General features: G+C 39.1%; 1 protein-coding gene across 2 annotated transcripts in view; it reads left to right on the forward strand.

Moving 5' to 3' along the window:
* Positions 1–12,194, forward strand: part of CYTH3 (cytohesin 3) — a 46,910-nt gene that overhangs the window by 13,789 nt on the left and 20,927 nt on the right. Inside the window, exons 2-4 of one of the 2 annotated variants that reach the window (XM_054270757.1) lie at positions 10,961–11,043; positions 11,610–11,674; positions 12,087–12,153. In XM_054270757.1, the coding sequence (XP_054126732.1) occupies positions 10,961–11,043; positions 11,610–11,674; positions 12,087–12,153 (215 nt within the window). Of the gene's footprint in view, positions 1–10,926; positions 11,044–11,609; positions 11,675–12,086; positions 12,154–12,194 lie in introns of those variants that run through there. The other variant, XM_054270756.1, reaches the window with a different exon arrangement.

The raw sequence follows: 12,194 nt of genomic DNA on the forward strand, positions 1-12,194 counted from the left end.
ATGTTGAGGGGTTACAGAACTAAAACATGTAGTCCTACTTAATTGTTTCCTAGTCAACAAAAATACTTAGTGTTTGAGCATGACGGGATGAAGTGGAAATCTTAGAAAAAATGTTTATTAATAGGGGCAGTGGGAACTGGTGGACTTAAAAACAAGATTGAGGGTTAAATCCCAGTTAGTTGCTTATGTTTTCAGGGAAAATGCTGAGACTCAGAGACACTGAGAATAATAAAACTAAATTGCTTAGATCTTTGAAGTTGTATGGATGTGATTTTTTTTTCTTGTTAGATACTTAGCTGAGAAAAAATGACTAAGTTACTTGAAAATAAAGTACAAAAGATTATGTGTTCAGATTATTTTTCACTGATCTCTGGAAGGAATGCAGTGATTTTGCCAGTAAGGGGCAGAGAAAACAGCTTAGAAAGGGCAATGTAATATTTCAGCAGATTTAGTTGAAACAGTTGGGGGAAGTTTAAATAGGAAGAATGTATTTATTCAAATGAGTTTTTGATCAGAATGCCAGGAGGTCTGCCTGGAGTATGAAAAACCTTTCTTTTTGTAACATAGAACTTATGTCTGTACTTAGAAGAATTTCAGCAGATGTTGAGTGTGCTCTATTTTGGAAGCATGGTGAGGCAGATTTGGTGTGACTGCTGATGGGCTTTTGCCAAGCAGAGGATGAGAGACCAGGGGTTTGACCTTACGGTAAGTGGATCTATCCAACAGACTTGTTATCAGTGGGCCAGATAAAAAGCTCTTTTATATCTGAATTAGTGACCTGTCAAGCTAATTGTTTCATGGTGTGATGGCAGCCAACAATTCACAAAAGCTGTGTTTACTCTTTTCTGAGGAATTTGAAAATGTTTCACAGTCTTAAACGAAGCTTTGCTATTCCTTCACTGACAAATCCATGAGTAAATTCCTGACTTTCTCTGTGGCCTCTCAGACTTCAGGCAATGTGACCAATGGGCCTGTTGATGTAATAATATGAAACTGGAGCATTTCAAGCCTAAGATAGCCAAGCAGCAAGGTACTGTATTAGCTGTAGTGCATTTCTCTCCCAGTACTGCAGCTCAGTGGTTTCCATAGCAGGTACCACGGTTACTTTTTTTGGAGGAGACTGCAGGAATTTCAGAGGCTTACACAACATCAGACACCACATTGTGCACAGAGTTGTGCATCCTGGAATCTGTCTTGTTTTGGGTGAATATGAGTGCTGCTCAAGCAGTTACTTGATAGATGAGCAGTCCTGTGTGGCTCTCCATGGCTGCCTTTGGAGACATTCCTCAGGGAAGGAAGATTGCTTTCAAATCCAGCTCCACCTCCTTCAGTGTGCAACCGGTCTTGGAAAATGAATAAATAGAAAGCTTCTGCAATAAATACTGTTCTGAAATCTAACTCCAGAACTGTGTCAGGCAGGGATGGGGGAAGGGGAAAAATCAACTTTGCCTTGCTTTTTCTGAAAATTGGATTGTGTGCTTTAGAAACAGCCGGCAATCCTAAGTAACGGCTAATGCTCCTCACTAATGAGTGCAGTGCTGTGAGCAGATCCCTCATTGCCAAGGGTAGATGTTACTGGAAATTTGTGACAGAAAGCCTGTCTGAGCCCAGCTGTTTTGCTGGGAACACCGTAGGTTTGATGAGCTGTGCCTGAATATTGAGCAGGATTTGGGGGTATTGCTGGCAGCTGACCACGGGCTCTGGGTTCCAGGACCCCCCTGCAGCTGCTCAGCGACATTCCTGTCAATTTTCCAGGCTGCTCCTCGAAATGGATCTGACAGGAATGTCTATTGCTACTCTGGTGTGTTTGCTTTGCAAGTCTGTTTTCCAAGATCTATCCTAGGAAAAAATGTAGGTACCTGCCAGCCAGCCACTTCCTCTTCCTCAGAAGGGGAAACACAGCCCTTCTGTGAGGGTAAAGCTGAAACACGTTACAGTCTTAGTCTTTTTTCCTTCTCGTGCCATTTCAAAAGCCAAAGCAATCAGTGTTTTTGTTTGCCTCTTTCTCACGAAGAATGTGATGAAATGACCTCTGCTTTCAGGAGGAATTGCCCCATTCTTGGTCTGAGTTGCTTGGATCCTGGAGCTGAAAGAAGTCTAGGTTGGCGACAGGACATATCTGGTTAGTCCTGTTGTTCACAGGGACTACTGGGAGTCATGTACCAGCGGGATATGAAGGCTCCCTGCTCTCCTTTTCATCCACACATACTCCTTGGGATGCTGGGAGAAAGAGTCCTCTCCTGACTGACAAGGAAAAGAATTTGACAGAGGAGTATTTGCTCTTTTCCTGTCAATAATTTAAGCTTTGTCTCACACTACAGAGCTGCTGGGAGTCATCCCAAACACGCTGAAGTGACCACAGAACCAAATCCTGAGCAGTGCTGCAGTACTTCAGTCTGTCCATCTTCCCAGTCTGAATGGGCTCCCACTTGTTCCTCCCATTTTCCATCTGCAGTCTGAGCAGGTCTCTCTCCTGTGCTGGTCATATGAAGAGTTGCTTAAAGATAAAATATTTTTAAATTCCTCTCTGTGTTGTCTGTATGCTTGGCTCAGTCAGAAGTGAGCTGTGCTGTCATAGAAATTAGTCATGGGACCATCCAGTCCCTTTCCACCCAGTTCTTTGTATAATTCTGTCTAGTAATACACTGCAGTTGTATTGGGCAAAACCATAAATGCCCCAAGTTAAAAGGCACATCCTGCTTCTGTTGTGTGGCTTAAAAGGTCTTACTTGTGGAAAGCTATTGCATCTACACATTTTAAATTCGGAATTTTCTCTTTTTGCTGCAGGCAAGCAAAATCCACTGCTCTTTTTCTGCCCTTTCTTTGCTCTGTAGTGAATGAGGGGTTTCAGCTAAAGACATGATATCTCTAATGTGACACATAGCTGTGCTGTGCATAGTTGGCATGGTGATCTGTTCTTTCACCTCTTATATAGTGTTGAGGGGGAGCCCTGATTTCCTTCCCAAGACTCCCACTTGAAAAGTGGCTGTTGTTCTGCATTGCCAGTGGATACATAATGTGCTATCAGCTGCTATCCATGATCTCCCCACGTGTTATTGCTGCATCATCCTTTTCCTCAGGGGGTGCTAAATTTTTTTGTGACCTGAATCTTGCCATGAAAGTGTACTAAAGAAATTCAGAATTTGCAGACTTCTACTCTGTAAAGACTAAATTTGTGTTAATGCATACTATAAATAAAATGTACTATAAGCAAAGGCTTTCAAATGCAAACATCAGAGAAAATTTGTTTGATTTCAGCTGTGGCACTACCTAAGTTCCCCATTTGTTTCTCCAGTTTTGCACATACAAATGCTCCACAGAGAGAAAATGATTACTGAGTTTTCCCGAAATTATTTATCTGAGATCCTGCCTTGCAGCATACATAATGAAGAGGGGGAAAAATTGTTTCTGTTTGACAGTATTTTGTTGGTTTGATGCAGTGTAAAGAAAAAGCTTGAGGCCACTTCGTTTTAGAGGATTGGTATCTGTATTTATAATGGTGGTAATACTAAACAAGGCTGATTCTGATCAGCCTTCCTCATTATTTGCTGTGCAGAAAAGAAATCAGATGCAATAATTTTGTTAAAAAGTTGAAAGCAGAGTAAGAGAATTTTAAGGCAGTATAGATGCCCCACTGTCCCTAAGGCAGCAGGACAATACAGGACTGTGCAATTTTACTTACAGTGCTTGGCACAGCGCAGCATTGCATTTGTCCCACATTACTTCAGTGTTACTGTTTTCCATGTTGGAAGGGGACTGTGGTGTTTAGATGTGATAATGAGACAGTGTGTAGCTGTAACACTGAAATCAGAATGGTGATTCACCAGGATTCCTGAATAGTAATTGGTAACTGATGCTGGTGGAGGCACATGTTATGTTGGATAGTATTTCCTGTATCTGTGCTAATCTGTTCATAGCCCTCTCTGAAACACACACCACTACAGTGTGGCCAACATCTCCTTTTTTAATTTCCACATTAGCTGGCATAAAATTTTTCTACACTTCTTAAATATGCATGGATATGCATATTTTAACACTTTATATTATTAATGCAAGTATTAATGTATTTGGGTAAGAGACTTAAAATGTTAAGTTAAACTCAACTTTCTTTTCATATTCAGTAATTTGTATTTACATATTTTAGAAAGAAAAGTTGGCCTAGAAACATCTTCTGATCTTGAAGCAGGAGTGGAGTGACTTCAAAAGAAAAATGCTTCTGAAAGGAAATCCATGCTTATCTATTATTAATATCAGGTTGAACTACTTTTAGTATTTAGAGAATACAGCCTGTAAGGGTGGGGTTTTGGGGCTGAGCTAAGCTGGTTTTGGGGCTGGCTGACCTCAAGGGGGTTGCTGTCCCCTGTACCTTTGTGCTGCCAGGAGTTTCTGCTGTGCCTGTTTTGTTGTCTGGGGCAATTCTGTGGTCCCTTGGTGAAACTATTTGTCCTCCTAAATTGGGGAAAGGAACAACTCAGAAACAACAGGGTCCAGGCAATGAATGGCAAAGCAGTGCAGGAACACAGAGGAGCCAACTCACTACCTGTGAAATCTTGCTCACACCTTGTCCCTGTGTGTTTTTTCTTCTTTCTTCCCAAGTGATGCTCCTTTATGTGATTGAAAGTGGTTCTTTCATTTAATTGCTGTAAAACATTTGGTTTCCTAATGGAAATACATAAAAACGTTGAAATAATACACACAATTGAATTAAAGGAGGTCAGTATAATATAATCATGACCTTCAATACTGCCTGCTCTTGAAAATAAAGAGCATGGACAGTAAAAAAATACTCATTACTTAAACACACCCTGCTTTCTAATGGCCAGTGTCTGTGTCAGAGGGCTAATTAGGAGCTGAAAAGCAAGGGAGGTGGCTGTGCAGTTTCTGTGGAGGGTATCTGTGTCTGTCTCAGTGGGTACATCTGTGCAGGAAGGTGAGGATGGGAAGTTGCTGTGGGCTCCTCTGTGTGCTTTGGTGCTGCTAACAAGGGCAGCCCATGGCTCCAGGGCAGGATTAGCAGCTCATGCAGAGCTCTGGAAGCCTCTCCAGTGCCGTTCCCCTGCACAGCTGTTGGTGCTCTGTTCCCTGCTCACAGTGTGTAAAACGCATCTGCTCTGGCTGCTGCCTCCTCTGCCTTTTGTACTCCATCGACAGAAACAGCTGCAGGTACCATGGCAGGGCACGTCAGCCGTGATATCTGAACTAAGATGGTTTTTGGGAGGCAGGTTAAATTTTCCCTCCCTCCAAATCAGTGTTAACTGGACCTTGATTTTGCACAATTTTGCAGCTGCCTGCTTTCTGCTTGACTAGAGAGACTAACATATTAAAAAATTATATAAGGCTATTTCTGGCCAGAACAAAAACAGAGTCTTGCCTTGTTGGAAGTAATTCTTATGGACTATAAGAAATACTGTTTGTTTTTTACAAGAGATGATTTCACGCTTGATGGTACTGTCACCCTGCTGGACCTTTTCTATATAGAACAAAAAATGTATTTCGTATTTCCAATTTTTATGCTTTTGTCTGTTTTACAGAAACCTACACAAATATGTACCACTGATATAATAAACCTGCTTTGCAGCAGAAATAAAAGGAAAAAATCTTGAAGGTGTAGCAGGTCAGAGGGAAACTATTTCCTCTCAAATCCTGAAAATGTATTTTTATGTGGTAATAATATTCATATTTTCAGGGTTTCCCCTCTATTATTAGAAGCACAAAATGATAATATCTTTATTGTAACTTTCCTGCAAAATATGCACTTATCCTAAAGAAAAAAAAAAATATTTTCAGGAACATCTTGTAATGGTGTGATTTCCAGCAGCTGAACAATGAGAATGATGGATGTGCGTTGGAGGTTCTCTTCTGGGTTTGGCCACTAATGTGATTTCTGGCCACAGAGTCCCTTGTGATTGAAAACTCAAAATAACTCTGCCAGCCATGGATTCTGTCCTAGATTCCTCATACCACCAACTGGTGATTTTTTTGTGTGTGAAAGGATATTGTGTACAGGATTATTTCCCCCCTTAATGGCAGTGCCATTGCTCCTATGCTGGAACATGCTCAGCAGTGACTAAACAGCAGATTCCCACAGTAAGGCAGTGAAGGGAGCAGCCAAATCCAGCTGGTTTTACTGGTGGAATTTCGTGTAGACACAGTTTGTTTCTGCACTGTGAAGTGAATCTATTCAGAAGGATGTCCTCCTACGAAAACTTCTATGGAATTTTTAATAGCCAGAAGTGGTTGGAGCATTGTTTATACATCTTGTCTGAAAACTGGAAAATGTTCCTCTAATCGAGTTTTGAAAAAGGGAACATGTAGGGGGAAAGGAAGAGAGAACAGCCTGAGAATATCCGTTGAGGCAAATGTTCTGAGACAATCAGATTTGTTCTCAGAGATGAATGTATATTATTTTAAGGACCAGAAGAAACATGTCTGCTCATTTTGTGTATGAGTAAGGAAAGGTTTGTTTAGTTTAAAGCCTTGCATTGTGTAAATATCTTTACACTTGCAAGATGTTTCAACTGCAGCAAAATTAAATTCCATCTAATTGTTTTTTGCTTGGAATGCAAATATTGAAGACCTCTAGTTTGGGACTGACACAGAAGAAGGAAAATGTTTATCTTTATGAAACCAAGAAGTTAGCTGAGCAATGAGAGTCAGGGTGTTGTATTGCTTTCTAAGTGGGGTTACAGAATTAGTGTTTAGCCTGTGTTAGATATTGTTAGATGTTTGCTTTCTGCTGGTTGGGGATATTTTACTGTGTCCTCTCGAGAGACTGAACTCTGAAGTCAGTTGAGGAGTCAAGTGAGATTGCTTTAGACTTTGGGTGATGACTGGCAATTAAAGGCTAATGAGGGAATTTAAACACAGGAGTTTTGCTTATTGCTAGAGTGCTAGAAAAGATTTAAATTTTACTACTGAGAACGAGGATGGTATCATGATTATGGACTTGGAAAGTACTGGGTTTCTGTTTCCTATTAGGGGATTTGCTCCTGATTTTCACTACCTAACCTGTGGGAACTTTCTCTGCAAGCTGCTCTGTTGCAGTTCTTTCTCAATCTCTAAAAGTTTTGAGTTTTTTGGTACTTGCTAGCTCAAAAATGCTTCATGTTGAGAGTTGTGGGATAATGCTCTTCTTTGGATATTGTACTTGGGCTGTCCATAGTGGAGAATACTTAACCAAGTGACATCACAACTGATGCACAATACACTGATTTCTGTGGTGAGATGCAGTTTGTTTGTTTTCCCTAGCATGGTGTGGTAAACAGAACTGTATTAAAAGTGTGTTCCATCAAGTGTTGCATTATTAATTACATATAGTTTAGTTACAGGAATTGAATTTTATTGGCCAAGTTGGAATATATTAAATATTTTTCTGGGTTTTTTTCTGTTGGTAGTAGGAGTAGTATTGCAACATATGTGGTGTTGTGTTTTTCTTTCTGTTTGTCCAAGAATTTAATTTGTATTTTCAACAGCTGTATTCCTCATGAATAAAATATCTGTAATATACTGACTTTCTATTTAGTAGTACCTGAAGGTCTGAAGTTCTAGAAAAAGGAGATGCTCTCCCTGTAAGCTAAAAGATTTCACAGAAATGACTTACATTAGAACATTGTCTTTATTTAAAGATTAGAAGATAGCATGAAAGAATGCTGCAGCTGTAGCTTGTTCACTGTACTGAAATGCTTTTGTTCTTTTTTAGTATTTAAATGTTCATGCTAACTCCTCCCATCCTGTCTGCTTTGTGTTTAGATTGGTGAAAGAAAAAAAACCCCAGAACTGACTCAGAGAGGACAGCTAGAAAATTTGTTTTACAGAACAAATACATCATATATGGTCTCTGAATTATTTTGTGTGGAGGATTATGTGAACACAGGGTTGAAAGAGAAGTGCTTGCTGGAGGCAGAAGGGTGGCCTTGGGAGGGGTCTTGCCAGAGCAGATAATCTCTTACCATGTACCTGCAATGTTTGCTTGGGACTGTGAAGAAATTTAAACCACCATTGTGTTACCCTCCTATGTTAATATTTCAAAAGCCTTAATGGAAATACAGAAATAGTGTTAGCCTTTGTTTTAAGACACAGAGTTGAAACAGCAGGTACAGTAGCCATGAAGCCCCAGGGCCTCCTGGAGCAGGCACCTTCCAGGCTGTTACACCACATGAAATCTCTTCAGAAACTTTTTTTGGGCGCATTGAGTTTCCCACTGATACATTTTCTGCAGCATAAAGAGCAGCACTGGAGGAGGGAGGCAGTGATAGAAACCAGTAGAAGGATTATAATGAGCAAACATCTTCAGTATCACACAGAGGCCAGTTCATGTGAGTACAGGACTGTGCCCTTGGGAGTGATCCTGGTGAGTCACACATCCCTCTGTGCTGGTAGTGTGAGGGGAAGAAAAATCCTGTCTATACCCAGAGTTTCTAGAAGTTGAGCAGTACTGTAACTCCCACTCAGTTATATCCTGACTCTTTTACTCTTGTCAAAAGATACTGAAATATTTTGGCTCTGATATTTAAATACCATTGTTTAAAGATGTTGCATTAATGTCTAGTTTTATATAAGTCTTCTCCAAGTGCAGAATCTTCTTTTCCAGCAGACTGCTTGTCTTGTATGTGGCAGATAAATACTTGATGTTATTCCCTAATGCAAAACGTCATCTGACTCTATTTAGCTTTTTTCCTTTCTGTCTAACAGCATCATTAATTATACTGTGAGGCTTGTCTCTACTGTGGCTGTGATCAGAGGAAAGGAAAATACAGCAGACGGTATTTGGGTGCTGTAGGAAAACACTGAGGTGTTTGATTTCTCTTTTTTTGTTGGTTACTTGAGCACAGAAAACTGTTACAATTCATGTTGATTCCAAAAAAGCAATTTCAGTCATTCCAGATATTCCAAACCTGTCCCAAGGAGCCTTCACTGCATGGTGGAGTGAGGGAGAGGAACCTGCAGTACCACTCACTGGTGTGCAGATTTGGGAAGGGCTCATGATAGTGGCTAATCCAGAGGGTTTGTAACTCAGCTTGAAGAAAAAGCAACACCATCTATGAGTTCTAAATAGTTATTGCTTCAAGATGATTTTCTCTTTGAGGTTTTATTATTATTTCCAGTTGCCCATGAAGGTGACAGTTACCAAAATGTCTTGCTTCAACACACAGTTAAAAATTTAGCATCTCTTACTTGTACTGCTACTGTAAAGCTGCAGTGTAATTTCATCTAGAATACTGCAGAAATGCTTTAAGGATCTCAGAGTGTGCTTCCTAACTAAGAGAGTGATTATATATGGTTTGCCTTTTTTAATCAATATTGGGTAGCAGTATTAATTTTTTTTTTCAGTTATCTAGTTGGAATATTTGTGGTGTATTTATGTACACTGTGTGTAGTCATTAACTCTCTGTGGTATAGGATCTTGGAGTAAACATATAAGACAAAGATGTAATGTAGGGACATGTATTTATAAGGTTTGATGCAAAAAGAATCCTACCACTGTTCACATGCAAGAGATTTTTAGGAGTGGTGGCTTTCTGATGAGGAGAATAAGCAGGTAAACATACTGAAGTCTGGTATTTGTTCAACAGAAGACTGTCATTTCCTAAACTGAAAGTAATTTAATCATGTTTGTATCTGGAGTAGTTAAATGAAATCATTTGCCATAATTACTTCTTGCCTAACAAGGTCTGTCGCCATTTGGAGTTTGTTATGATTCGGATCCTAAAAGGAAAGGAGCTTAACCAGTGGATGTTGAAATAATCAATATATTTCATTATTAGGATTCAAACAGAAGCTCTGTTCCAAATGTGTGTTTAAAACTCTCCTCTCAAGCTGAACTTTTCTTTGTAATCCTGTTGCTACAGTCTGTTATGTGTGTATAGGACATAAAAGAGTGGCCTTGACCTTCCCAGATGAGTACATTTGTTGTGTGTTGCTCTTATTAATTACTTTTGTTGTTCCATTTTTACTGAGCTGGAAGGAAAAGCTGTTCTATAATTAAGGAGCTATTCCCAAGAAAGTGGGTAACATTAGAACTGTTACTACAGGATTGCTGCACAGGAGGTGAACATTTGTAGTTGGTGTCTAATGCTGTACAAATGAGCAGAAGTAGTATCTGTCCAAAGAAGTTTCTTGCTGGGGAGCATCTGATTGTTCAAGAAAAGCAGTGGTTTTATGCTGATGATTTTTGGTCTTTGCTGGTTGTCAGACAGGGTGAGGGTAGGATGAGTGACAGACACACATTTGCACCCTCAGTAGCAACTGATTTTCATCAGCAGGGTCATATATTTCGTTTAGCATGGCCAAGGAGAGACCTAAAATTGAATTAAATACTCCAGACTCACCTAAAAGATGTTATGCAAAGCCCATGTTTGTGTTAGATAACTGATTTTGCTGCTGAACTTGTGTGTCCTACTGCTGGGAGGTATTTGGTGTTTGGGTTGTACCTGCCTGCATCTCTCTCTCCACAGCAGCCAAACGAAGGGCTCTGCTGGCATTAGGGGATGTCTGAAGTCAGCACCAGGATACACATCTTGTGTAGAGCATTGGCTGTTCTTTGGCTTTTTTCCCTGGAACCTAATTAATTTACATGTAGAATTTTGGTATGTTACTGATGTAACAGAATTATATCCAGCTTGAATTTGGCAATTAAGCTGTGGAACCAAATCTTGCCACATCATATGATAACAAGATTCCTTTAATTGTCTGTTTTTCTTTTGAAAGATAGATGCTGTCCATACTCATTCATTCAATTACCTTCCTTAGGATTTTTATAAAGCAGATTACAAATACATTAGATTTAGATTTCATTTATGTTGTTTATTTTGATTTGGTTTTGGGTTTTTTTCCTGAAAATGAAGTAAAAGAAATGTCCTGATGTTTCATATGAGGTTATTTTTCCCAATCAGTTTAATGAGTTTTATTGTGATGATGAGGTGTTAAATGCTAAAAAATTGTACATTTTGCTCCATTGCAGTGCCTGATGATCTCTCCTTGGAAGAAAGAGAAGAGCTTTTAAATATTCGTCGCAGGAAAAAAGAATTGATTGATGATATTGAGGTAATTGATTTACTGTAAAGATCCTTAGAAGACTCCTTCAGTAGATTAAGTTACAGACCTAAGCTGCAGACTTAAATATGAATTTCAGGATTTCAGGTAATGGTTTTAAAAGCATAGAAAAGACTTAAACAAATACTTCTAATAGTGAGCAGGATTTATGCATCATATGTGTGCTTTAAAAAAGATTAGCTTCTGAATTTATGTAATGCAGTATGTACAGATGTTCACATTTTTTTGTGTAATCAAGAACTCATTAAACAGCAGATTTGCATCCAGGATAGGAGTGAGTGGGAAATGTGGGTAAAGAAATCTTATTAATTGATAATGGCAGCTTGGTCTTGGTGCTCTGGGATTAGCACACACAGAGAGTGCAGGTTCATGTGTTTAAGTCATTCAGTTGTGATAAAATCTTTTAATACCTAAGGAAGCCCTAAGATTGTTCACTTCTCTTCAGGCAAATAACAAATATTAGACAATAAAACCTAATAGATAATATTATTATATGATAGATGATTTCAAAAGATGTTCTAATGTAGGTTAATGTATTGTCCTTCTTTCTTTTACAGAGATTAAAATTTGAAATTGCTGAGGTTATGACTGAAATTGATAATCTGACTAGTGTAGAAGAAAGGTAAGTAATGCCAACATATGGACATGATTCAGTAAGGCCTTGGAACAGGTCTTCCAGGAACAGCAAGTAAAAATACCTTTCCCATGCTAAACAAATGATGGATTACCTTTATTTAATCTGTTATAAAGCCTGACTTTATCCCATGCAGGTGTGTCATTTGTTTGGCTAGAGAATATGTTGGATAGAGTGTAATATTTACTGTCCTGTGGATAAGGATATGGGTCTCTGAAGCTGCAGTTCCTTAAAGGAGTTGGAAATTGTATCATAATTTTCTTCATTATGAAAAGCGGATGTCTTAATTTTTTAGTAGAAAATACAAAGTAGCCACAACAAATTAAAAGCTCATCTAGATTCTTTTTGTAAAAGAGTGACTGGTAAGTGCTTGTTGTTTCTTCATTGTCTCCATTTGTAGCAAAACTACACAAAGAAATAAGCAAATAGCCATGGGAAGGAAGAAATTCAACATGGACCCGAAGAAGGTAAAGATTTTTTTTTCACTTGTCAGAAATCAAGTCTCTGC

This window comes from Melozone crissalis, unplaced genomic scaffold, assembly GCF_028551555.1.
Source record: "Melozone crissalis strain CALT ecotype California unplaced genomic scaffold, PUWL_Pcris_2 ptg000012l_1, whole genome shotgun sequence".
Classification (NCBI taxonomy): domain Eukaryota; kingdom Metazoa; phylum Chordata; class Aves; order Passeriformes; family Passerellidae; genus Melozone; species Melozone crissalis.